The sequence below is a fragment of the Equus asinus genome, chromosome 13 (genome assembly GCF_041296235.1).
Source record: "Equus asinus isolate D_3611 breed Donkey chromosome 13, EquAss-T2T_v2, whole genome shotgun sequence".
NCBI classification, from domain to species: Eukaryota; Metazoa; Chordata; class Mammalia; order Perissodactyla; family Equidae; genus Equus; species Equus asinus.
In genome coordinates, this window is record NC_091802.1 from 61,040,774 (window position 1) to 61,066,648 (window position 25,875).

A 25,875-nucleotide genomic window follows, 5' to 3' on the forward strand; every position below is an offset into this window, starting at 1 on the left:
CAGACCCAAGGAACAGTTGCTCCAAATCCACAAATCTTGAAAGAAAGCATGGCCTCACTAACTCCAGAAGCCTTTTCTGTACACCAAACCAAAGACCTGCAATTTCTGTGCGGCACACGCCCACCCTCAAACCCTCCTCTCACCTGCCTTGCCAGCCTTCTCCCTCCGCTCTACAGATCTACAGTATGGCATGGGTTCGCAGAGACGGATGACCACCTCCCAGCCGGGACAAAAGTGGGGACCGTAAGTGGACATGTTGGGCTTGTCCTTCCCCCTCCAAGGCAGGGCAGGACCTCTCTTTAGGGAGTCTCATGACGAGGTTTCAACTCACTGCTGCTACAACCAACAGCAACAACTCTCACCTGGACCCCAGGTAAACAAACCAGACTGCAGGGAAGGGGAAGAAGCCACTAAGTGATTCAGAGTCAATGGTCAAAATCTCCACTGCAGGCCGACCCAGGCAAACCCGGAGCGTCTCTGAGCATCTGGCGCAAGGAGCCCACAAGATGACAGAAGTTGACAGCAGGTCCCTACTCTTATCTCCCAGGCACACTGGGTTAAACCCCGCCAGGCCACACTGTTTTTCTTTTCACCAGCCCACACTTCTGTGCTTTTCAGGGGTTCAGGACCCCTAGAGAAGCCAACTAGAGACCCCAAGGAGAGGCCGAGACAGGGCAGTAGCCTTTTAGGGACGGGCATTGCGGGCAGCCCTGTCATGCGCCTACAAGGACCTTCCCGAGCCAAGGCTGGAAGACAGGCTGCCTCCACCAAGTGACTGTGATGGGGAGGTGAGCTCAGCCCTGGAGAAAAGCACCTCCACAAGCCAAGCAGTGGATCCCTGGAAGACACAGATCCCAAAGGGAGGCAGAAGAAGGCCCAAAGCCAAGAGCTGCCAGCATGTTCAGGGGGAGATGAGGAACAGGACCTGGCCCTGGAGACTGTAGCCCTTGTCTGGCACTGTTGGAGATCCCCCAGGCCCTCAGGCAGGAAGAAGGGGCTGCCCCAGGTGGACCCCCAAACCACCTGGTTCTGCCTGCGAAGCACCACCCCACAGCATGGAAACAGTTCTGGGATAAGTGGGCCCCCGGGGTTCCCCGGCTGAGGCCCACATGAAGCCCCCAGAAACAAAGCTGGGCTCTGCGGCCAGAGCCCCAGTGTAGCGATTGGAGGCCAGAAGGAAGACGGCTGGGAACTGCTTGGCCATGGCCCTGTGGGCACCCACAGTGACTCCTTGGTCCCTGCAAAGCCCCCATCCAGGGCCAGAGACCGTGGGCATGGAAGCAGCATGGGGGGCCCCCAGGACGGCCCCCAGAGTTTCACCTACCCTGCCACTGGATGAGCCCAAGACCAAGATACACATGCGAAGCCACGAATTAGCAGGGGTGGGAGCAGCAGAGTCCCACATCTGACCCCCTGGGGCCCTGCGGTGGGCGCCCAAGCAGAAGAGGCCAGGCTGGCGGGCACAGACCCCAAGCTGCGCTGGAGCAGGTGCTGCCAGGCACACCGGCCCAGGCCCAGCAAGCCAGCAGAAGCAAAAACACAACCAAATCCAAAAAAACAGACACGGAAAACAGACACAAGAAGTGACACCCACAGGTCAAAGGTCACCAGAAGCACCAGCACGTGACGCTGCACAAGACCTCACCAGGCACAGACGACACCACGGCAGCGGCAAGAGACGGAAGCAGGAAGGGCAAAGGAGTAAGTCACTTTCGGTACAATTGCAAAAGAGAGCAAAGAGGACAGGTCGCGCCTCCCGGTCGCTTGCGGCTTTGCTTTTTTTTGTCTTTTTTCAAACTAAGTTTTATAAATAATGTCTGATAACTCTGTGTATATAAAAACTAAACTCCAACAGCCACAAAGACTTGTTCGTAAGTTTACAAGAAAGAGATTTTTTTTTTTTTTCCTTTTTTAAACTAGCAAAGTTTCTATTATACTTTCTTCCCTTTTCCATTTACATGGTCAAATGTTCTTGCTTGTTTTTTTTTAAAAAGACAGTTTTATAAATACTCTGCAGCTCTTTTTTTTTTCTTTAGCCTTTAAACATATAATTTAATAACTTCGTAAAAGGAACTTCTCTCTTTTAAATAAAGGGCTATGTAACCACACAAATAGGTCATGTAAACAGTGACACGGGACCCATCGCAGGACACTGGACACACCCTCACGTACGCTCACAACCAGTGATTTGGTCTTGTTCAGTGCAATGCGTCAGGCGCAAGCGCCGCGGCCCCTGGCCCACAGCCACACGCCGCCCCACCCCCAGCACCCCGGCTGGCGGCCCACCCATCCAGGGTCCTCAAGGACACCTTACTCTTCAGAGCAGAGCCCATCTACGCCTGCTGGCCGAGCTGAGAGTGAACCACCCAGCTCCCACCAGCCCGGCAGCCGTGAGGGCCGGTCGGCCACTTGGGAGTGGAGAGCAGCCCTCCCTGCTCAGGGACACACAAGCCCCAGAGCACTCGCTTGATTTTTCTCTCTGTCCATTCTCACAGGGCCAACTCTGGACTCCAAGCCCACATGGCCTTGGTTCAAAGGGGGCTGGGGCGACCCCACGTCACCGCCGAACTGACCAATCCCAACGTACAAAACACACGATGACAACGACGAGATCAAAGGGGCTCAGCCCGGCGCCCCAGGGGTGCAGGTTGTGCTTTGCAGGGAAGGGAGGAGGTAGGAGAGGAAGAGGAGAGAAGAGGAAGAAGAGAGGAAGAAGGGGACAGGGCTGCCGAATTCGCCATGCGCCTAACGGCCCCTCACAGACCCGCCTGGGCAAGCGCGCGTCCCTACGACCGGGCGTCCGTCTTGGACTTTACTATTGTGATGACACTGGTGGCAGCCACCTTGCCGGGAACGAGGGGCCCCAAGCCGGCAGCAAGGGGGCCCCGAGCTGGCGCCACGGGGCTGCGGGCCACGGTCCTGGCGAAGTTCTGCAGGGCCTCGTACTTGGAGCGCAGGGCGTCGAGCTCCAGCTTCATGCTGGCGTTCTCCGAGGCCAGCTTCTCCACCTCCTGCTGCAGCTCCGCTTTCTGCTTCTCCAGCTCCTCCTTCTGGGTCACCCGCTTCACACGGCAGCTGGCAGCATAGCCGCGGTTCTTCAGCGTGCGTCGGCGCTGCTTCAGCTGGATGATCTCCTCCTTAGACAGGCCCCGCAGGTGCTGGTTTAGCTCCCGCACCGACATGGTCACCAGCTCCTCATCAGTCAGGCTGGTGCCATTCTCGCCCGGCTCCCGCTTCACCTGAGGATGGCACAGCGCACGAAGTCATGGGCCAAGCGGGGGCGGCCACCCCTGTGCCATCCCAGCCCCAAGAGGCCACCCACCCTGTCTGCTCACCTTCAAGGCCTTGTTTCCTTTATTGGGGGTCGTCATAACCCGGGGGCACAGCAAGCAGGCACTCTGTGAGACAGGGAACAGAGGTCAGAACCCTGGAGACTACCCCTTTCCCTCCTGTCCACACAGAGCCCGTGAGCTCCCTCATACCCTCCATCCGCCCAGGCAGGTGCCCAGCCCCCAGCCTTGCCCCTCACCAGCCCGTTCCCCTGATACCTGGTCCCCAGGACCAGTCTTTGGCCTTGGCTCTCCCAAGCTGGGCTGCTCCCTGTCCACTCTGTCCCTAGGGAACCAGGTGGGAGGCCAGGAGGGTTTGATGGGGGAAGGGAAACTGAAGGGCTGTTAGGTAGGCAGAGACAAGAAGAGGGGCCACGGAGAGATCAGAGGATGCGGGAGGGGCCAGCCTGGAAGGAAGCCGGGAGCTTTAAAAATAACCCCAGTGCGCGCCCCAGAGCGCGGCTGTTCCTGGCGAGTCATGCTGACTCAGCACATTGCTCTGCTCCCTCACTGGCCTGGCACTCCTCGAGGCCGCCAGCCAACACAGCCCCAGGGGACCAGAAGCCCTAGCAGGGAGCTGCTGGGGCCAGAAAGGCAAGCCTGGCCAACAGCAGGTGAGGGCTGGGCCAGCGACCCTGTGCAGTGTGTACTCCAGGGTCCAACCTCCTATAGCCACCTCCACTAAGTGGGCTGGCCTGGGACAAAGTGGACCGTCTCCACTGGGGACTCAGGCGGAGGAGAGGACCTGGGAGAATCCTGATTCTCCCAGAGACTTCTCTCTTTGAAGAGCAGCAAGTGGGCATCCAGCTAGCTCAGACTCTGTTTCCAGCACAGGCAGGAGTTCCCCGACCCTCCAGGTGGCAGGGACTCCAGCTGGGAGGAGCCTGGCCCAAGGCCCCTCTGGCCCTCTCTGTCCACCCCTGCTGCTGATGGAGTAACCATCCTGTGGCTTTGGGTTGCAGCATCCTGCGCTTCTACCCCACCCTACCCAGGGTATTTCACAAGAGTGCCCACAATTAGCCATCAGGGGGCCTGCTGAGTCCCCTCTGGTTCCTTGCCTAGGCCAGTGCCCACAGGGCAGGGAACAAAGACAAAAGGGCTGGGGGCTAGACCAAAGCCCTGCTCCCAGTCCCCCTTCCCGCACCTGCCCTCACCTGCCTGAAGCCCTGCCAAGGACATTTTTGCAGACCCAGTCCTAGAATACCTGGCTCAGTTAGCCCCTACCAGAACCTTGGCCAAGAATGGCCTCCCACACCCCGCCCCCTACTTTCTAAGTTAGACACAAGGAGGTAAACGGCTAGAGGACTAAGACAGACTGTGGTCTGTACCCCTCCTCTTCCCCAGGAAGCCACAAGCCCTTCAGGCAATTCTGGGCTGGGGGCCTTCTTACCCTCATCAGAGAGCTGAAGTGTGGGCTGGGAGGGGAAGGGACAAGTTTGCTCCAGAATCGAGACCCCACCTCACCTAGCCTTGTGCCAGGTAAGGCTGCAGGCAGAAAGGGGGCAAGAGGCACCTCCCCACAGCCAGGTCACCCAGGGGTCTCAGGCAGGCCCTGAGGCACCATTGTTCCAGAACAGAGGATGGGGCAGACCAGAGCTGCAGGGTCCCCCCCCCCCAGCCTTGAGCCCAAGTCGGGGTGCAGGGATACTGCCCTGTGTCCTACCACTGTCAGCCCAAAGGAAAAGCCCTGGCACCAGCTTTTCCCACCCGCCATCCTCCCTCCACCCCCAAATGCTGAGCACAACGGTGACTTCCTGAAGAGATCACACGAAAAGTGCCAAGCGTGGCGGCTGGGAGCCGAAAAGTGCCTCCTCGACAGATTTCACCCTCCGTGGAAGGCCTGAACTCAGCACAAGTGCAGCCAATCGCCTCCTCATCAAAGGTGCGTGTGGTGGGGGAGGGGCAGGTCTCAGCAAAGCCAGCACTTCCAGCCTCCGGGCCTGGCCTCCCCTACCACCTAGGGACACACACTGATGGGACGGTGATAGCCTCTAGAGATGGGCTGGCAGTGATAGCTCAGGGCATCCTTAGTAACCAGATGGAAGGGCTCCCAGAGGCTGAACCAAGGAGAAACGGCCCCCATCCCCACCAGCCCTCCTCTTGGTCCTGAAGGCTGATCCAGAGCTGGCGCCGGGTTAGCCTCCCTGCTCTGCTCCCCTAGAGGCTGAGCCCACCTCATGGAGGAGGCACAGAGGGTCCCAAGGGCCTTCCACTCAGGCTCAGAGCCAGCCAGGAAGGGGAAAGAGGTTTGGGCAGCTCCATCCCCTTCCGCTGTGCCCAAACTCCAGGGCAGGACACTAGGCAGGAGGCAAACAAGCCACCCCTGCTCCTCCTGGCCTGCAAACCCTGTGACCAAACCTCTCAGGCAGGTGTAGCCTTGGGAGTTCTGGTACCCTCGCCTAACCCAGCCTCACTCCCACCTCCTCCAGAAGCTCTCAGCCACTGAAAGTCACTCTGAAAAAAGTCTACAACTCATTTCCACAAAGCATACGCAACCAAGAGACTTAAAGAAATACGTCTCCAGGAATCTGCATTTTCCTGGGGCATAAAATCCCAGCCAAGAGATCAGCTGAAGTATTAAAACATTTGGCATCCATAAGCCCAGGGCTAAATGTGAATGTGTGGGTGGGGGAATCCCTGGGGACACACTACAAAGGCCGACCTAAGCTAGCCAGGAACCCCTGGGCAAGAAGGGTCAGCTCTGGTCTAGAGGAAACACTCTCTCACCTTTAGAGGCCAAGAGCCACCCATACACCCAGGAAAGGTGGCCCAGGCCACATCACTCTTGGGCTGTCACTCCCCAAGAGTCCCCAACACCTGACCTGATACCCACCAGGGCCACGTTTGTCACTAACCTGCTCAATGCTGAGCCCCAACCCCAGGCGGGACAACTTTGGGGTGACTGAGAACTGCATTCTTCCACGACATGCCGTGCACACCAGCCCACCAACTGTGCCCAGAAGCCTAGGCACCCTCGAAGCTACCACCACCTGCAGCCCAAACCCAGACCCTAAGGCCTGGCTGCCAAGAGGTGCAAGGCCTGCGCACCAGATACCTTGCTCCCCAGGCGTCCAAGTCCTGCTGCATTTGCAGTTTCCTGGTAGAGCTGCGCCTGCTTGCCCCCTGCCCTGTCCACGGTCACCCAGGGCTCAAGCACAAGTACTCTTCTTTCTCCCACTGCCTCCCGCTCTGGCCAAGGTGTATCCCTCTCCTCCCTGCCCAGGGGCTGCCCAGCCTGGCCAACCAGTCACAGGGAAAGCCTGCTTCCCAGCCCAGCAAGCACGGCCCCCCTAAGCTCCTCCCCTCCTGTAACTCAGAACTATTTCCCAGTTTGGGGAACTGTCCCAGACACGGGTCCGGGACCAGCTGCCAGAAAAGAGCATGCCTAGGAAGAGACAGACAGGCCAGAGACTTCACCTTCCAGACCAGAAGATAACGTGCAAGGTGGCCCCTCCACTTCCTCCTCACTACTGCACACCAACCCAAACTTAAAGAGGCGGCCCAGCCCCTGAGCCCGGCCCATTCCCCAGGTCCCCACGGTTTCCCTCCTACCCCTCGTTTCCCGGCTTCTCAGGCTCCGAGGCCCCTAGCTCAAATCCCCCCAGGCATCAGGATGAGCGAGTGACCTCATGCTGATGACTCAGCAAGTCTCCCTCTGGGTTCTGGCACGCGTGTGACGGAGCGAAGCCGGCGCAGCAGGGTCTTTCCAGCACCCCCCACCCCCAGGTGTGGCCCCCTCCCCCAACTCGCCAAGGACCCCTCGCCCAGGAAGCGCTGACACAGACACCTGATGAATCAGCAGCTCGAGCCGGGACCCGCGGGCTCTTCCGCGGAGCCCGGGGCGCCCCACTCGACCCCACCCTTTCCTCCCGCCACCCCGGCCGCCCCTCCCTCCAGGACGCCCGGGGCTCCACCGAGCCAGCCCCGCGCACGCCCCGCCCCGAGCTCCGCCAACCTCCGCGCCCCACCCCTAGCACTCCGGGCGCAGGGGCCAGGATCTTCTCCCGAACGGTGGGGAAGTCGAGGCACGGGCCGCCAGCGGGGTGCAGGCAGACCCGAAGCCAGGAGGGCCCGGCCCGGGCCATCCTGGTCCACCGGGAGGAGCCGCGGCCCCGCCGCGCCCCCAGGCCCAGAGCCCCCGCCCGCCCCGCATGCCCGCCGCCCGACCCCGGCGTCGGCCCGGCCCGGGGCCCGCCGCCGACTCACCCACCACACTGCGGGCCCGGGCGGGCCGACGCCGGGGCGGGGCGGGGGGCGCTCCGAGGCCGCGCGGGGGCTCCGGGCCCGGGGGGGAGGTGCTCGCCGCCTGCGCGGGCCGGGCCGAGCGCGCTGGGAAGGCCGGGCCGGACCAGGCTCGGGATCCGCCGCCGCCGCCGCCGCCGCCGCTCCACAGACGTCACATGATGTTTGGTCACGTGGGTTCCATTCATGAAGCGGCGACGCGACCGGCCGGGGCTTAAAGGGGAAGGCGCGGCGGCGGCGGCGGCAGCTGCGGCGGCGGGGGCGGGGCGCGCCCGTACTGCGCTTGCGCGTCCGGGCGCCGTCGCCCCGGCAACGCCCGCCGCGCCCTGCCCGGGCGGGGTCTCGCGGGACTGGCGCGAGCGCGCGCACCTCGGTCGGCCACGCCCACCCTCAGCCCCCGACACACACCCCTGGCCTCAGAGGCGGGGCCTCCGGGCTCTGCCGAGGCGCCTTCCTGACCCTGCTGTGCACATACTTTCACTGGCCGCGTGTCCAGGGGGCACGTGCGGACCCGAGGGCCCCATGCGTTACGGAGAGGACCCTCATGGTGTTTCTGATGCTGCATGGCAGGCTCTGCAAGCATTATTACCTCGCCTAACTGGGGAGCCCGCCTCAGCCCTGCCAGGAAGAGTGGCCAGGCTCACAGACAAGCAACAGGCGCTGAGAAGTGACGGACTTGTCCAAGATTCAAACTTAGATCTGTTCAGGCCTCCTCCAGGATGCTCCAAGTAGCGTGGTTGGCATGGTCTGTTTTCACCCAACGCCCCAAGAACTCACATTAGTGACAAGGACTCAGGTACCTGGCTCAGAGTGGGTGCGTGGTGAACATCTGTTGAATTAATGGCTGATGTAGGAATTGTACCTTTCCTTTCCTGTTTTATGAACCTCTGTCTGGAACTCAGTTCATGCGTGCAGCTCTGCTCCTACCCTTTCTGTAAGGAGTTCCCATTGCTGTTCAAAATTCCCAAAGAGACGACAAAGGGGAAGAAGGGAAATAAGAGGGATCCAGCTTCTACTTCCCAATTCTGGATTTCTTAAGTGTAAAGCCAGGAAGGGTAACCCACCCTGCTGGGCAGACCAACAAGACCCAGGTGAGCTGACAGAGGGAGGAGGAGGGACTGGCTGTGGGGTCCTTGTGGGAATTCAGTGCCACTGAATGAATGATGCAGGCCAACCAAGGAGGCCCCGGAAGCCAGAGGGCATAAAGGTGTCAGAAGCACTGCCTGCCGGACTCCAGGAGCTTCTCTCTGAACCCACAGCCCCTTGTCACCCTCTGCTTTGTTAGGCTTGCATGTGGTTCTCTTATCATCTCATGCTCTTTAGGGCAGGGCACATCCCCCTGCACTGGGCACAGCCTGAGTCTCACACACTATAGGGGTTTCATATACCCATGACATGACTTCTAAAGCCCTTAGCTCTTAATGTACAAAAGAGGGAAGACTTGCCCCTGAGGCCAAGAGGGCAGTCCTGTTGGCTCCATCTCCTCTATCCTCCTCACCAGTGGGTGCCAGTTTCATTCTCCTGGTCCCACTCAGTAGCGATGTGGACTCTGAGCTCTCTCTGGGCTGCAGAGATATGGCAGACCCCATCTGTTGACAGGGTGCCACCCAGCCTGAGCCAGAAGAAGGGTGCCATGGGGAAACACTGATACCCAGGTGATTTGGCCCTGGGGCTGGGGGCCACCACAGGGTAGATGCTCCCTGGGCTAATCCTCACTCACATTCCTTCACCCTTGACTCCTCAATCCAAACAGGATGGAGTCTGGCTGCCACTTACATATGGGAGGTGACTGGGAGGCCAATTTAGGAGTCATCCGCCGCCCTGCTCCTTCTCCCTGAGGGAGCTCCTACTCTCCAGAAGGGTCTCCCTCCTCCCCGTCTCCTCTCTCCTGGGAATAGACGCAGCCAGGAGCTGCTGACCCATTTGTTCTGGAACTTGAGCTCAGCTTGCACGGGGGCATAGGACAGGGGTCAGCCTGGCACAGGAAAGGACTGGCAGAGATGGGCAGGGCAAAGGCCCCAGCCAGGCAGGCAGGAGCCTAGGGCAAGGTTCCAATTAGGAAACCGAGGCAGAAGCTGGATCAAGCAGAGGGAGCTGGCTCTTCCACTAGGCTTACCCAGCCCATTGGGCCAAGCACAATAAGATTCACTCCAGGGGGCCGGCCTGGTGGCACGGCAGTTAAGTTTGCATGTTCTGCTTCTCAGCTGCCTGGGGTTCGCTGGTTCGGATTCCAGGTGCGGACATGGCACCACGTGGCAAAAGCCATGCTGTAGTAGGCATCCCACATATAAAGTAGAGGAAGGTAGGCATAGATGTTAGCTCAGGGCCAGTCTTCCTCAGCAAAAAGAGGACTGGCAGTAATTAGCTCAGGGCTAATCTTCCTCAAAAAAAAAAAAAGATTCACTCTGGCCCCTGCCCTACTTAGGGGGTCTGGGCCAAGGTAGATGTCAGAGCTGGCAGTGATGGGCCAGGAAGGCACTGCCAAGCTGACCCAGCCCACTGGGTGTCCTGCAGTGGCTCCTCTGGATGGCCTCAATGCAACGTTTCTCAGCTGGCCTTGGGAGGCCCCAGCCCCCAGAACCCGTCTCCCTCCTTGGCCTGCTCTAGAGCCATGTAAAACGCGTCCCTGCTCTGCTCAGGTCTGTGCTCAACTTTCAGGGGCTTCTGAGGTGTCTCTCCTTGCAGGACACTCGGGGCCTTGCAGCCCTCCCCACCCACCTCGGCAGCCTCTGGCCTGCCTGTGTCACAGCCCTCCCTCAGGCTCTGATTCTGTTGCTTTCCAACCTCTAGCCTGTGGCCTGATCGGGAACCACAGCGCGAAAGCTCACAGGTCCCACTTGCTGAAATCCAGTGCCTTCTTCAAGAGCCGGCACCAAGCCCCCCTGCAAAGCCTGTCTGAACCCCTGTTCTTCCTCCAAGGCTGTGACATGCCTCTTCCCCACTTTAGGGTCGCCTGCTTGCTTTCCTCTCTCAGACCTGGCACATGTGCCGGGAGAAGCTCCCCCATCTTCTTACTGGTCAGTGCCTGACACACAGCAGGCACTCAAACAGGCTGGCCTTGACTTGGAAGGAACGATTAGGGGACAGCTTTGGTCTGTGGCCCATGGGATAATCTCTTTTGGGACTTTTTCCCCAGGGGAAGGGTGACACAGTGTGCCTGCACTGCCAGTGCTGTCAGGAGAGGGGTGATTCTGGGTGCTCGCAACCCTCACCCTGGGGACTGTGCTGGGGCTCATGCCTCAGGAGGGCCACAGGCACCCCAAGCCCAGCACTGGCCATGTGTATCCACAGCTCACCTCCCAGGCTGCCAGATCCCAACCCCACGGCTGGGCCACACCTGGCCACGTGGGCAGTTGGTGCATGGGGAGTGACCAGGACTCTCAAGGCCACCCCGACAGGGCTGAGGAATGCAGTGTTGCCCCTTGTCTGTCATGCATGTTCTTCTGTTTTTCCCATCTCCTTTCTCCCCTTAGATTTGGAGGCTGTATCCTTGTCCCCAAAGTGCCACCTCCACCCACCCCATGTCCCCCAGGCCTTGGTTCTCAGTGGGCCCAGAGGAAGAACTGGAGGTGATCACAACCCTGCAATGTGGTTCCTCGAAAATCCCTGCCTAGCTCTCCTGATCCCCTCCTCTGCTCCTTGCGGGGACCCACCACTTCGTGTGGGGCTCCTCCCACACAGTCCACAGACACCCAGCCCAGCTTCCCTCACATACTTGAGCATGTATCCCAACCTCTGGAAGCAAGGAGCCTCACCTTACTGTCTGCATGCTCAGTAACTGTTGATTTCACCAATGTGAGCGCTCCTGGCCCCATAAAGGATTCTGACCCTCAGTAGCTCCTCTGATTTTGTGGGCCTCCAGTGATGGTTAATTCTATATGTCAACTACGGGGCCACGGGGTGCCCAGATATTTGGTCAGATATTATTCAGGCTGTTTCTGTGAGGGTGTTTTTGCACAAGATTAACAATTTAATCAATAAAGCCAATTGCTGTCCATGATGTGGGTGGACCTCATCCAGTCAGTTGAAGGCCTGAATAGAACAAAAAGACAAAAGACAGACCCTCCCTGGAGTAAGAGAGAATTCTCTTCCAGACTGCCTCTGCCTGCCTGACGGACTCTGAACTGGAACATCAGCTCTCTTTAGGTCCAGCCTGCTGGCCCACCCTGCAGATGGACCTGCTAACTTCAACTGCATGAACCAATTCCTTACAATAAATCTCTTTTTTTATATTTATCCTATTCTATAGATATAAGCCATCTCTTACTGGCTCTGTTTCTCTGGAGAATCCTAATATGCTCCCTAGGGAACTCCTTCCTCACGTGCCCCTGGCCCCACCTGGGTGAGATGGGGGCCCCCACCAAGCCAGAAAGAATAGAGGCTGCAGAGGCCGGTACGCCCTCCCACAGCAGGGCATGCCAAGCCCAGCTTACAGTGCCAGCTTCCATCCTGCCTCTGGTTACTGAGGCCCAAAAGGCTGGCCCCTTCCCCAGCAGCGCCTTCCCCCTCTGCTTACTGGGAGGCTCAGCCCCCCCCAGGCAGCCTGGCCACGTTAGAACAAAGGGCTCAGGCCCATGGACTGCTGCTTGGCCTTCCCCATTACGCTCGACAGCAACAGGCCTCTGGGGCAGGTGGGGGCCTCCTTCCACATGTGGTGATGTTAGAAGTCAGGCCACTGGGGCTGGAAACCAATTTATTTAACTTAAAAGGTCAGGGAGAGAAGTGACAGCGTCTAAGGGTTGGGTCAGGTACAGGAGACGGTAGCCTGAGTGTGCTGGTGGCCTCAGAAGTTCAACCATCTGAGGAGCCCTTTTCTCAAATGTCAAACGGGACAAGCCTGGTTGGCAGCCAGCCCAGAACCGTCGTCCCTCCTGCCAGACACCAGGGACCCTTTGGTCCTTCCCACACCGAGGAAGGAGGTGTCTCCTATGAGGGGGTCAGGCTCCCTCCTTGGCTAGGCCTTCACGGGGGGAACCCTGACCCTTGTACTGAGGAAGGGGCCAAGCCCCAAGCCAGCTGATGCTGGGGAGTGAAGACCCCAGGCCTCCTGAGCTTCAGAGGAAGGTGGTCCTGACTTTGGGAGCAGAGGATGGGGGAGGTTGCGGTCAGAGAATCCATCCCTGTTCTGGGTCAGGAAATACTTGGGGACCATGGAGATTCCTACTGGGAAGTGATGTGTCCCCCCTCTGACACCAGCTGACCCCTGAGTGGACCAGAGCCATGGGCAGTGGGCCACTGTGGGACACCCTGTGAGGCCTGGGGCTAGAGACGCCCAGTGCATGAGCTCTGAGCCCAGGAGACGGGAGAAGGTGGAGAGCAGGCTGGCGGGAGGGCCGCTGTGTGAAGCTGGAGCTGGTGTACCGAATTAATATGCAGATATGACCTGCTGAATGGGGGGGGCACACGCCACCCACAAGAGGGGGTGGGGGCAGGCACAGGGAACTTCTTCAGCACCTGAGCTCCCCCTTTGGGGAACTGAAAACGGAGGCAGTTTTGATTAAAGGTGCAGTTTCAGTACACTCACACGAAGGAAGGAAAGTCACAAAATCTGTTACCCACAGATCCCAGCAGCGGGGCAGGAGATGGGGACAATGAGCTGGGGAAAGGGCAGTCCTCGGCCCCAGGTCACAAACAAGCAGGAGATAGAGAGCGGGGTAGGAAGCATCTGTTACTTATAAGGTGGCTGAGGCAGAGGTCACTAACTTATCACGGGCTCAACTCTAAGTGGTTATTTTAAAAGGTGCCCTGGGAAAAGCAAAGTGGGAACTTGTGGTGGGATACTAAGCTTGGGACCTTATCTATGTCTCCAGACTCTGGATGAGTGGTGTTGTCATGCCGTCAGATGCCTAGGCAGCAACTCAGAGTGGCTGTTTTTCTCATGAGTCTGATACCTCAGTCCTTCTTGCCCGCCGGGGCCAGGTTTCGGGGGAGCAGTTTGGAGTGGCCAGAAGGGGCCTCTGGTGGGGAGTCTAGCTTCACCTTGTCCAGGACAGTCTTCTTGATGGCGGCTGGTGAGACGTCCTGGTCAGCCATGGACTGCAGCTCCCTGGGGAGGGAGTAAGGAGGGTTGGGTCCAGGGCTCTGCCTCCTTCTGGAGCCCAAGTGTCCACAAGGGAAGACAAAGTGAGGCCCACAGCTTCTGGCACCTGGCAGCCCCAGGTGCTTCTGTTCTGTGACTCCCACCTCAGGGCCTTTGCAGTGGCAGTTCCCTCTGCCAGCTACCCCTCCTCTACACTGCTGTCTGGCTGCCTCACCTCATTCAAATTGGCTCAGGGTCACCAAATCTACTAGCAGCCCCCCCAGACCCTGAGCCCTCATTGCCCCGAGCACAGGACATGTGCCTCGTCTATCTCCCCTGCAGGTTGGTGCCAGGAAGGTAGTGCTGCGTCCTAGCCTCGCTGTCACGGAGTGGCACTCGGAGAAACCTATGGATTTGGACTGGAGAGGAGGCAAAGTGGTGCCCATCCCACAGACCTGAATTTGGGGCAGTGACTCGGATCCGAGACACCAAATCCCATGTCTGTCCCTGTTCTTTGCTTTTCTCTCAGCTCTCATGGAGTTTTCCTTGCACAGTGCTCTGCGACACATCTTGTTGTCTAACTCACTTAATCTCCCCAGCAAGGCTGGGAGGAAGGCGTTATCATCAGGCCCACAGAGCTTCCCTCTGGCTCCCAGGGGCCTACCTCCCCAGCTTGGAAGAGCACCCGGTTCTGGGGCCACAGGTGATGAAACGAGGTGGGGAGCACTGAGCAGGCCCACCCTAGGTACCACCTCCTCACAGTGTGATGGAGGATAGTGAGGGGCACTGTAAATGGGAACCCTGGGGAACCTTGGGGCTCCCATGCTCTGTGCACTGCCAGGCCAGAGCTTGATAAACATCTGCTGAATGAATAACTGGGCAGCCAGGTGCGAGGCCGAGGGCTCTGGTGTGCTGGGGCAGGCGGCCGGGAGCGGGCAGTGGCGGGGGCCCACCGAGTGCGGATGCAGGAGGCCTCCACGGCGTTGATGAGCAGCGAGCGGAAGCCCCCACTCTCCAGCACATGCAAGGCATGGATGGTGGCCCCGCCAGGAGAGCAGACGTTGTCCTTGAGCTGGCCTGGGTGCTGTTCTGAGTCCAGTAGCATCTTGGCAGCCCCCTGCAGCCAGAGAGAGGGCCTGACAGCTGTGGCGGCACCTACCTGCCTGTGCAGGGCACTGCTCCCAGCCCCAGCCACCATGGCACCCACTGACTCTCTCCATCCATCCACCCCAGTGCACTGGCCTTGGACCTGGCAAGGAGTGCCCCACCAGAGAGTAAAGGAAAACACTGACCATCAGAGCCTGGGCCCCAAGGCGGACTGCCAGGCGCCTTGGAAGCCCCATCTTCACACCCCCATCAGCCAGGGCATCCAGGGCTGTGAATGCCTGCAGGGAGAAGGCACCTAAGCCACCATCCCAGGCCTTTTCTCCTCCCCCGGGCAACGTTTGGTCCAGCAGTTCTGCCACAGCAGCCCAGAGCAGAGAGGAGGGTGGAAGATGGGCAGATGTGCCCTGAGGTCCTCAGAACTGTGGCCGCCCACCCGTCCCCAGTCCTCACATAGGCTGGGCCGCTGCCACTGAGCCCCGTGACGGCATCGATCAGGTCCTCCTCCACTTCTGTGCAGAAGCCCACGCTGCCCATGAGCTGCTCCAGGAGCCTGCCATCCTCTACCTGGGCGTGGGTGCCCGTGGCGTACACGGTGGCTCCCTCCCGCACCACGACTGGTGTGTTGGTCATGCAGCGGATGACTTTGGGGGCCAGCTGGAACGCCATCAGCTTCTGGAGGAAAAACCAGCTGTGTGTCCATCCCGGCCCCTTGCCCAGCAGCATGTGCTGGGTGTGGGTGTGAATGTGTTCACCCAACTGAGCATTTCCTGAGTTCTCTCTGTGGGCTGGGCCAACACACCCATTTCACAGATGGAGAGCTGGGACACCAAGAGGGCCAGAGCTCCTGACCACTTGGCAGTGCCATCTCCACCCCCTCTCTGGCCCTGCAGTGCCCACCTTCTCGATGGAGCTGATGGTGACGCCGGCTGCGCAGGACACCACAATGTGCCGGTCCTCGATGTAGGCGCCAATTTCATCCAAGATGAAGGGAATGATGTGCGGCTTCACGGCCAGGAAGAGCACATCACTGTGCTGCACTGTCTCTTTGTTGTGAGGCGTCAGGTTCACCCCCATCTTCTGTGGGGAGCACAGAGGCAGGCTTAGCCTGCCCCCAGGGTCCCCCCAGCAAGCCGAGAGCCCCACATATAGAACAACACAGAAGCTGCTGAGATCCGGTTGTTGAGTGCTGGTGTGGGTAGTGGTCTCAAGGTAGGAGCCTGCCCCAACCCTTGGATCTGGAGCCCTAACTCAGCTGTGGTAAACTGAAGCTTTATTCAGCCCCCGGGTGTGTCTTGCCTGGCCCCCACACTGTGGTCCCATCTGCCTCGCCCTCACAGCTCCCTGTGGTGGCTGCACTTGGGGAACCCCATTCCAGACCAGGACTCCCTCCCCACCATCAGTAGGGTGTTCCAGATACTCCAGCCCAGGGCCCCTCCTCTAACTGGGGTGGGGAGCTGTGACACAGGGTCTCCTTCTGGGACCCCTACTTCTGGCCCTCCAGGGTCAAGGGTGTCACACACCTGCCCCCAGACACAGTGACCCACCACTGCAAGGACAATCGCACCTACCCTGAGGGCAGAAACCGTGGCCAAGTCCATGTCTGGGGAGCTGGCTGTTATCTTGTGAGCAGCCAGGATGCCTGCAGAGAACAGAATTCCTCTCTCCAGGCCAGTCTTGGTCTCCCTCTCCCACACTCCCAGGAAAGAGAGCAGAAAAGCCACTGTCCAGGGTGAGACTTCAACCCCCTGTGGACCCCAAACATCCTGGGGCTCCTATTTCCCACAGGGCTCAAACAAGGCATGTTATCCAGACCCCCAGCTTCACACCCGAGCCTGTGGAAGGGTAATGGGCACACCCTCTCCCACTCGGCCCCCTCCTGGCTGCAGGACCTACCTGCTGCTGTGAAGCCCCTGGCCAGGGCAAAGGCCAGCTGGCCAGCCCCGATGAAGCCGACGCTCATGGTATCTCGAGGCCCGCGCCCACACCCTCACAGCTGGCACCGGCTCTGCAGGGCAGCTGCGGGACGAGATGGGGCAGGATCTAGCGCAAGAAGTTAGGTGGGCAGTGCAAGGCCGGGCCACTGCGCCGCCAGCCCGGCGGACCCCCATCCCAGCCGATCTCACTTTCCCCTTGGCTGCTCAACCGCCCGGGCCGGGTAACTGCTCCAGTCTCCCCCCTAGAGCGGCGTCCCGACCTGCTCCCGAGGGTCCCGGACAGACGGGGCACAGAGCGGTGCGCAGGCCTCCAGAAGGGGGCGGGGAGGGGCGGGGGGCGACCCACCTGCGCCCGGAGGGCCCCCAGACCCAAGCCCCCCAAAGCCCGGAGCTCGGGGGTCGTGGACCCGCATCTCTCCCTGTCCGGCGGCACCACAAACCCGCCCTAGCCAGACCCCAGCCCGGCCCCAACCCCGCGCCCCATCGCCCAGTTACCCCGCGCAGGTCGCCCCAGGGCCGCAGCTCCGCGCTCGCCACGCGGCACCCGCGCCCACCGGCCCCGCCCCCGCAGCCCCAGCCAATCCGCGGCGCGGCCGCTCGGGTGCCGGCCAATCGGGGGGCGCGGGCGGTGCCGAGGGGCGGTTGCATCATCCTCTCGCCCCCGCCCCCGCATCCCGGGCCGGGTCTCCCCCGCGCGCTGGCGGCCGGAGCCCTGGAACCCGCCCCGGTGAGCCCCGAACCCCGCCCCACGAATCCGCGCCGCCCAGGACGCCGGCCCCCGGGGGCGCGTCCCCGGGGCCAGATGTGGAGACTGAGGGCGCCGAGGGAGGGGGCGGCCAGAGCGGGGGCCTCAGAAGCAGCCCTGGGCGGGGGATCCCCGCACGGCGCCCTCTCCTGGGCCACACGGACACGACCACCCGAGGCTGGCGTCCCGACCCGCGGCCGCGCTCGCTGTGAATCCAGACCTGTTAGCAGTCGTGTTGGGAGGAGCCCAACCTTTGAGCATTTTTCTCTCCTTGGTTTGCTTGTTTTTTTGTGTTTTTTTTGGAGAGGGAGTTGAAAACAATTTCCCAAATAGAAACATTTAAAATGTATCACTATTTTTTGATACTGTATTTTGTCACAAATTTTTCTTTTTGTACCAGGAGACTCAAACTAGAGAGATGGCCCAGGTCTTCTCAGAATCTCAAAGTGGGGAAGCTCCTGGGAAGTCTAGGTCAATTCCCTCTGAGATCCTGACCCCCTCTTCCCATCTGGGGTTTTCTCCTTTATAGGTCTCCAGGGCTCAGGTGCCTTTCAAGCTGCAGGACACTTGGGATAAAGGCCTGTTCCCATGTAAACTTCCCCAAACTGGCGCTTGGGCGGGTGGTGGTCACCTAGTAAATAGAAGGAGATGATCCCCTAGTGCCCCCCAGCTCCCACGGAGCACCCCGCTGACATCTCCTGACATCTTGTCTGCAGGGTCCATGGAGGATTTTGGCCCTGGGTTTTCGGAAGAGCAAGTCTCCAGTCATTTCCCCCTGAGGATGTGCTCAGGGCTTGTCTGACTTGGGACTGCGTTTGCGTTTTGGGATAGTCTGGGGTCCCAGTCGGCGGTACGGTTAAGGGCAGAGTCAGAAGTGATCATCATCGATAACCCATCCCCCCAGGAAAGGGGTGAGCTGCTGTATTTTTTCAGTTCTGTCTCTTAAATGATGACAGGCTGATCTAAAATGGAGTTTCAGAATTACTTGCTGTTTGTGCCGTAGAAGCGGCGCTGTGAGTTCTCATTGACACCGTGACCACCACCCACACCACCACACCACTGTGTAGTGATCCTGCACACACGGCAGCATTCTGGGCCCCCACGTGTGTCCGCTGTGGTGTTTAGTGCTCACGCTCAGATGGAGGGGCTGTAGTAAGTTCCTGTCCCAAGTGGACTGCCCAGGGGAGTTGCCCAGACTCAAACCCGCAGACGAAACCCCCGGGGGTTCCACTACCTTTTGTCTGACTGTACACGAGCAGAGAGCAGGACCCCCTTCCCTTAAAAGTACGGTTTCTCAAGTGATAACGACAAACAATTCCCTCTTTGAAATAGAAAAGGAGTCTCCTGGTCACGGGAGCGAATGTCAGCAGGAGCATCCCCAGAGCCCCCGGATGACCTGCGCCGTGCCCACCGCGGCCCTGCGTCCTCTCTTCTCCGCCGCCTACCCCTCAGGACCTTTGAAACAGGGTGAGTGGAGCTCCAGGGGCAGAAGGCCACTGGACAGTGAGGAAATTGAGGAGTTGGTGACCGATAACTCGTTTCAGAAGTTTGGCTAGAAAAGGAAAGAAAACTGGTGTCCAGGCCTTCCTGTGAGCTGGGAAAGGTATGGCCCATGTGCTCCATTGTCCCCTGGAAGTGTGCCCCTGACACCACCCTCCCTCGCGCAGCAGAGGCCCTCAGGACGCCTCAGGAGACAGCGGCTCCTGCCCGCTTTGAGGATCTGCTGCTGCGCCCGCCACACCTGCCCCAGGTAAATGAGTCCTGTGAGTGTGTCCTCCCTGGCGGCAGGCGGGGCTGGTCCCATGCTCTGCACAACCACCAGCACAAGGGCGCCCTCTGAGCCGTGCCCAGCTGGGGGCCAGCCTCCTGGCATCCTGGTTAAGTCCAGTGCACTCTGCTTTGGTAGCCCAGGTTCATGAGTTCTGATCCCGGGCATGGACCTATACCGCTCATCAGCCATGCCGTGGAGGCATCCCACATAGAAAGTGGAGGAAGACTGGCACAGATGTTAGCTCAGGGATAATCTTTCTCAAGCAAAAAAAAAAAAAAAAGAGGAAGATTGGCATGTTAGCTCAGGGCGAATCTTCCACAGCAAAAAAAAAGCCCATCTATCCACAGCCACACCAGGGGCCGTGGAACTCCTGGCATGGGGGGAGAGCCATGGTAAGTACTGTGTGCCTCTGGAAGGAAGAAGGACAAGCTCAGTGTCACCCCCATCTTCCTTCATGTCTGTTGCCCACTGAGGGAGAGGACACTGCCTGCCCCTTCCTTGGGAGATTGCCCCTCACCTGCATGTGCCCAGGCTCCCCCACAGCCACTTCTTCCCTCAACCAGGCCAGTCTAGGCCCTTCTCCCTGGAGCATGCTGGTGGGGTGGGGGTGAGGGGGCGTGTCCCGGGAGGCGCCGTTGGCCAACACCCCCTTGGCAGAGACCACACCAGAACCAGGGTGCAAATCAGCATCAGCATTTATTTCCTGCTCCAGGCCCTGGGCCAAGGGGCTGCTGTGCTTAGGGGCAGCCAGCGGGCTGCTCTGAGCTGACCCAGTCTGGGCTCTTGAGTGGGAGAAGCTGGCTGGAGGTCAGCGGCCAGGCAAACGGACACTTGAGCTGAGGTCCTGGGCCTGTGAGCACCAGAGAGGTTCCTCGTGCCCAGACTCCGTATCCCAATGGCTGTCCCAGGCTGGACTCTCTTCCTGGGTCAAGGCTGCCCCTGGCCAGACTCCCCTGGGCCCACACCAGACACTACAGAAGCTGCTATGTTGGGGCCAATGGTGGAGTGCCTGGTGGGGGCTCCCCGCCTGGGAGAACACAGCTTCATCTCAGCATACTGGGCTCTTCGTGGTGCTGCTGGCCTCTGCGGGCCCCTCCAGGCCACCTGTGCCATCTCCACCCTGCAGAGACTGCCCTGTGTGACCACACCACAGTCCTTGCTCTGTTTCCCACAGCTGTAGCCACTCTGAAGCGGTCAAGGCAGGGTCCTGATTCCCGGATCCTTCTCTTCGAGCTGGCACAAACCACCCAGCAGGGCCCTGCTTGGATAACTGTCCCTTTGGGGTTCCAGGAGCATCTCCATCAAGGCTAGAGGTGGTGCCAGCTCCCCACACACCTCTGCTGGCCCGGCTCTGGCACTCTCTGGCTCCTTTCTGCCCCCTTCTCACGCCTCTGGGGATTGTCCCTTTTTCAGCTGTACTTAGGTTACCCAGCCTGAACGGTCTCTAGGCACTGATGGACACGCAGGGCCAGCTCCTAAATCTTAGCCTCGGTGCCCTATCTGCAAAGTGGCTCACAACAGTGCCTGCTTCAAAGGCTTCTCATGTGCTCCAGTGATCAGTGCTGAACCAGGGAGGGCCAGGAAATGGAAAGAGATAGAGATGCAAAGAGAGAGAAAGACAGACACAGAGATAGAGAGAGGCAGAGAGATAGAAAGACAGAGACAGAGAGAGAGGGCCTGGGAACTGCCTGGCGTAGGCTGTTCCCCTGTCCTGCTCAGGGCCTCCTGCCCCTCTGTCCCACTCCGCCCCTCCCCAGGTGGAGCTGCTGAGCACTGCCAGAAGTCCAGGAGTGGCCCTCCTGGTTGCCTCCCTCTGGCTCGGTCCCCCGGGGTCTGGGTTCACCTGGGCCACCGTCATGGTGCCTGGAGCCCCTGGAGAGCAAAGGTGGGCCGGCTGCTGCCTGCTGGGCTACAGGGTGGGCACGAAGCGGATCCTCTGGGAGTAGGCGAGGTCGGCAATGTAGAGAAGCAGGTTGACGTAGGTGAAGGTGGCCACCACCAGCTGGCTGTCCCAAGGGCAGCTGCCCCTAGGGCAGTTGGGGGGCCGCCTGGGCTCGCCGTACTTGGGATCAAAACAGAAGACGGGCCAGATGACGGCGGCACTGAGGTAGAGCAGCACAGCCAGGAAGGTGTACACAACCACCAGACGGTCGAAGGGGCAGCCCAGGCCCCCGGTGTAGCCCATCACGCTCAGGGCCACGATGGCCACAGTAGCCAGGAAGCACAGGCTGTAGACGGCCACGCACCACTGGGTGGCCACGTAGCGCCCATATCGGCTGTCGTGGACCAGTGCCCCAAAGATGATGCAGGCCACGAAGGCCTGGACGATCTTGAGGAGTCCTGACACCGTGGCCATGTAGCTGGTCACCTGGCCTGGGCGGGCCCGGGTCAGGGCCACCTCCGCAGCGTAGGCCAGGAAGAGGAGTCCGGCGAAGACGCTGGCGGCCAGGCGGAAGTCCCTGACTGCACAGCCCTCGGGCTCAGGTGGGCACTCCAGCCGGGTGAAGTAGAGTGGGTAGATGACAGCAGCCGTGGCAGACAGCAGTGTGGCCAGCATGGCAAAGGCCGCTGTGAAGTTGCCCCAGGAGAAGCGCAGGCAGCTGTGGAGCCAGGTGAACTCGCAGGCCACCACCAGGCCTGAGAGAGCGAAGCAGAAGCCCCAGGCGGCCATGCAGAAGGTGCCCTGGACGCCCGCGAAGCCGCCCCGGTGGGCCACCAGGCTGAAGGTGGTACAGCCGAAGGCTAGCTGCAGCACGCGGGCTGTGCCCACCGGGGATGTCACAGCACCCAGGTGCAGGTACCCGCCCCCGGGGGGCTCCATGGTGCTGCCCATCTGGCTGGCCACGTCCTTGCTTCACACAGTGCCTGGTGGCCCTGGGTCCCTGCCTGGCCTCGGCGCCTTGGTCTCCTGCAGCAGCAGCGGCAGGTGCCGGCAGCCTGCAGTGGCAGTGACGCCGGTGACATTGCAGCAGGGCAGCCTGTCCGCCGCCTGTGTGGGGAGGGCCGAGGCCCCCTCAGCACTATAAATAGGTAGCCATGATCAGAGCCCCGGAATAGCAGCCTGCATGCCTGTCCCCGTTCCGGAGGAACATCTGACCCCTGCATGCCACGCCAAGCCCCTTCTAGGACCATTAACCCCTTGGCTGCTAGCGCTGCCCTTTCTCTGCAGCACCTGCATCTGTCGGTCAGTGGGTAGTTGGCTCTGCTGCCCCAGGGGGAGGAGGGGGGAGAGGAGAGCAAAGAACAATGGGGCTCGCCACCGCCCCCCCCCCCCAGCTCAAGTAGCCTCCAGGGCCAGCTGGAGCTGGGGGAGGGGGACTGGGCGGTCAGGGCTGCGGTTTTCCCTTCCAGAAGGTGGCTTGGTTTCAGAGCTCAGATAGTGTCGTATTGTCCCGGTCCCTGGGGCCCACACGCAGCTCTGGTTCCTGGGAGATGGTGGGGAGGGGAGTGTGAAAGGCGCCCACCTTCGTTCTTCTTCCAGCTCCCAGACCGAGGAGAGTTTTAGTTATTATTTGGGGGGATCGTTCTGGAGTTCTTTACTTGTCCCTCCTAGACATGTAAACACTGAAGAAAAACTCCTCTCTCCCATTTTCAGGCTGAAATATTAATAATATATGAAATGTTTTTGAAAATGAAAAAAATGTTTTTCTAACTGTAGGAGCAGTACGTGCTCAGGCCCAGTCAGCACAAGAAAAGGTAAAATTGCCTGTGATTCCGTTGCCCAGATCCAACCACCGTGGGCATCTCATGTGTATCTACATCCTCACGGAGATTCCCTCAACCTTTCGGTTGGAAAAATTTCAAATCTACAGAAGAGTTACAAAGTAGCACAATGAGCACTCATAGATCTTTCACCTGGGTTAAGAATTATTAATATTTTGCCCTGTTTGTGCTCTCCCCTACTCCATATTAATTAATTCTGCAGATATGACGCATCTCCCCCAGATGCTTCCACAGACACCTCCTAAGAACAAGGCTGTCCTCCTGGAGCCCCTGGACACGATGGTCACCCCGGGGCAGTTTCCGAATGATCACTGACACACTGTCCTTATGCAATTTCCCCAAAATCCACTTTATAGCTTTCCATGTTTTTGCACAAAGATCTGATTGGGATTGTGCATTGCATTTGGCTGTTGTGTCTCTCAATTCCATTTATTCTGGAATAGTCTCTACTTTTATATATATATATTTCATAAGATTGCCGTTCTGAACAGCCCAGGCCAGTGGCTTTACAGCCTCTTTCAGTGTGCATCGCCTGACTGTGTCCTCACTGTTAGATCTGGGCTGATGCCTTTGGCAGGAAAACCACATGGAGGATGTTGTGTCTCCTCAGCGTGTCCACGGGGAGAATGGTGACAGGGTGCGTCCAGAGTGTAGGAAGTCTGGCTGTCTGGTTGAGGTGGCATCCCAGGTGACGCCTCCATGTCTCGTTCCCATGCAGTCCTCCAGGGGGTCTTAGCATCCATGATGCTTCTTGTGGGCGGCGTTCTCCGTGAACACACCCCCCCCCCTTTAAAAGTAGAATTGTGTTGATTGTCTGACCTAACGTGCTTGTTTATGATGTTTCCAGAACAGTTAATATAAAATAAGGGATTCACATTCGTTTTCAGCCCTTTAATCCTCCGAGGTAGCTTCTGGACACTGCAGAATGGGCAGAAGGCTTTGCAAGGTAAACCTTCCGTGGAGCGCCGTCTCCTCGCTCCCTGGGGAGCCCAGCCGGCTCACTCTCACATGCAGGAGGAACGCTCTGTCCCTGGGCAGTGCCGTGTGCACCCTCAGGAAGGATTCTCCACTTTGTCCCTCCAGGCGTCTGCAACAGGTGCTCCTGACCCCGGACAAGGGATCAAGGGGGACATGGGGCCTCAGACTTGGGGGTGCAGGGAAGCTGGTTCCAGCTCCAGCTTCCTCGTGACCACAGGGAGCTGGAAGGAAATCCTCTTGCTTGGAGCAGTTCAGTTTTTCACAAGCAGACATGTGCCATGCTTCAGCTGAAGTTTATAGCTCAGCAAATCGTAACAGTGAACCCAGCCACGTTTCTCAACCACACAAAGGGTCCCTGGGGCACCACCCTCCACATCTCCAACCAAAGGCATCTGGCTTGCAGCTCCTGAAGACTTGGGCATTTTGAGAGACCAGGCCTCGGCACGGCCAGAGCTGCCACGTGTGCTCAGGGATGGCCAGCACACCTCTGCAGGTAGGAGGCAGCCTCCCAGGCACCCTGTGGCACATATGGTGACTGAGGCAGGCATCCATTATGGGCTTTCTCCTACAGAAATTGGTTCCCTTCCCGAAGATCAGACACTGCACGGACCCTGTCCTGGCCTCCATCTGCCAGCAAGAAAATGCCTGTCAATCAGATAAAAAATGGATCAACAACTGCTGGGAAGAGACAGGCGTGACAACAAGACCATCCTAGGAGGCCAGCAGGAAGCTAACTTAAGAGCGGCCAGGGGAGGGGGCTGGCCGGTGGCGCAGCAGTTAAGTTCGCACGTTCTGCTTCTCGGCGGCCCAGGGTTTGCCGGTGCGGACATGGCACCGCTTGGCACGCCATGCTGTGGTAGGCGTCCCACATATAAAGTAGAGGAAGATGGGCAAAGATGTTAGCTCAGGGCCAGGCTTCCTCAGCAAAAAAGAGGAAGACTGGCAGTAGTTAGCTCAGGGCTAATCTTCCTCAAAAAAAAAAAAAAAAAAAAGAGTGGCCAAGGGAACCTGGGCTCTGAGTGAGGGTCATGGAACCCAAGTAGAGCAGCATCCTGGGACCTGTGCCTGTGACAGTCTGGCAGCCCCAGGGATGCGGATGGGCCCTCTGCCCAGCCCCACTCAAAGTCCACTTGGCCCTGCAGAGCACGGGGGCCTTCAGTGGGCCTGCCCAGGAGACAGTTGTAGCCAGCATGGCCTGGCCTGGGGACCCAGACATGGCAGTGGATGCTGTCTTAGGGATGGGGGTCAGCATGTGGGCACAGAGCAAGAGACCTCAATGAGGGAATGATGAGTCCTGGGTGCCAGTCATGCTGGATGAGGTACCAGCTGCTTGAGCTCTCCAGGAAGGGAGGTGCTCGCCTCTCCTTATCATCTTTCTCCACGTGATGACACTGAAGCCACCTGGCCTGGGCCTCCCAGCTTCCAGCAGCCGCTCGGTCCCTGCAGTGGACACTGGGCACCTCTGGAACCCTCCAGGAAACCACCTGGCTTGGCCCTGCCAGAGGGCCATGCCCAAACCTGGATCCTCAGTCCCCACCCTGAGACTAGCTTTCCCTGACCCCCTAAGTGGCTGCTGTGCCCAAGCCCCCCCCCCCCCCCCCCGCCGCTAGCCCCTGGGTAAAGCCCCTGCTGGCCACCTTGTTCCCTAGCTTTCCCCAGCTTCCTGTGGTTGGGGCTGGATGCACATTTTCCCCTTGAAGATGAGCAGACAAAGTGCTGAAGAGGCAGCAGAGAGAGTGTGGAGGCTTCTGTTTGGAGGCAGCCCTGGTGCCTGGACCCTGCCTGTTGCCTCTTAGTTATTATCAGCTCCTTCTCTGAAAGGGGCCATCAGAGTCTGAGAACAGACCACGGCAAAATCAACTTCCTCTGCTTCACTACTCGGCCTCTGCTGCCCCCAGTGCCCGCAGGCAGCCTCTGGATCCTCACCAGGGTCTGCTTGGCCGCCCCAGGAACCAAGGCTGGCTGGGTGGCTGCTTTGTGGCTGGACCAGTGGCAAAGCCTCTCGGGAACCTGACACAGGACATGTT

General features: G+C 59.4%; 3 protein-coding genes across 15 annotated transcripts; all 3 read right to left on the minus strand.

The window, feature by feature from the left end:
- Positions 1 to 1,793: 1,793 nt before the first annotated feature.
- On the minus strand, positions 1,794 to 7,787 carry MAFG (MAF bZIP transcription factor G). Of its 6 annotated transcripts, none has more exons than XM_044744796.2 (3): positions 7,536 to 7,787; positions 3,336 to 3,398; positions 1,794 to 3,239 (listed from the first exon to the last, which is right to left on the minus strand). In XM_044744796.2, exons 2-3 carry the CDS (start codon positions 3,369 to 3,371, stop codon positions 2,787 to 2,789), a joined length of 489 nt encoding a protein of 162 aa, XP_044600731.1. In that variant the 5' UTR covers positions 3,372 to 3,398; positions 7,536 to 7,787; the 3' UTR covers positions 1,794 to 2,786. The 6 variants fall into 6 exon arrangements, with proteins under 6 accessions (XP_044600731.1, XP_044600730.2, XP_044600734.1 ...); XM_044744795.2 differs by having other exon boundaries at positions 7,540 to 7,725; XM_044744799.2 differs by lacking the exon at positions 7,536 to 7,787 and adding an exon at positions 7,285 to 7,348.
- A 3,720-nt stretch (positions 7,788 to 11,507) lies between these two features.
- PYCR1 (pyrroline-5-carboxylate reductase 1) lies at positions 11,508 to 17,248 on the minus strand. Of its 8 annotated transcripts, none has more exons than XM_014864505.3 (9): positions 17,127 to 17,248; positions 16,591 to 16,713; positions 16,266 to 16,336; positions 15,595 to 15,774; positions 15,148 to 15,369; positions 14,883 to 14,975; positions 14,544 to 14,707; positions 13,463 to 13,617; positions 11,508 to 11,603 (listed from the first exon to the last, which is right to left on the minus strand). In XM_014864505.3, the coding sequence occupies exons 2-8, from the start codon at positions 16,655 to 16,657 to the stop codon at positions 13,464 to 13,466; spliced, it is 951 nt and encodes a 316-aa protein (XP_014719991.1). In that variant the 5' UTR covers positions 16,658 to 16,713; positions 17,127 to 17,248; the 3' UTR covers positions 11,508 to 11,603; position 13,463. The 8 variants fall into 8 exon arrangements, with proteins under 8 accessions (XP_014719991.1, XP_070339941.1, XP_070339943.1 ...); XM_070483840.1 differs by having other exon boundaries at positions 16,591 to 16,737; positions 17,127 to 17,193; XM_070483842.1 differs by lacking the exon at positions 14,883 to 14,975.
- Positions 17,249 to 19,824: 2,576 nt separating this feature from the next.
- On the minus strand, positions 19,825 to 24,742 carry MYADML2 (myeloid associated differentiation marker like 2). The gene has a single exon (XM_014864519.3). The coding sequence runs from the start codon at positions 21,978 to 21,980 to the stop codon at positions 21,057 to 21,059; it is 924 nt and encodes a 307-aa protein (XP_014720005.1). The 5' UTR covers positions 21,981 to 24,742; the 3' UTR covers positions 19,825 to 21,056.
- Between the last annotated feature and the right edge of the window lie 1,133 nt (positions 24,743 to 25,875).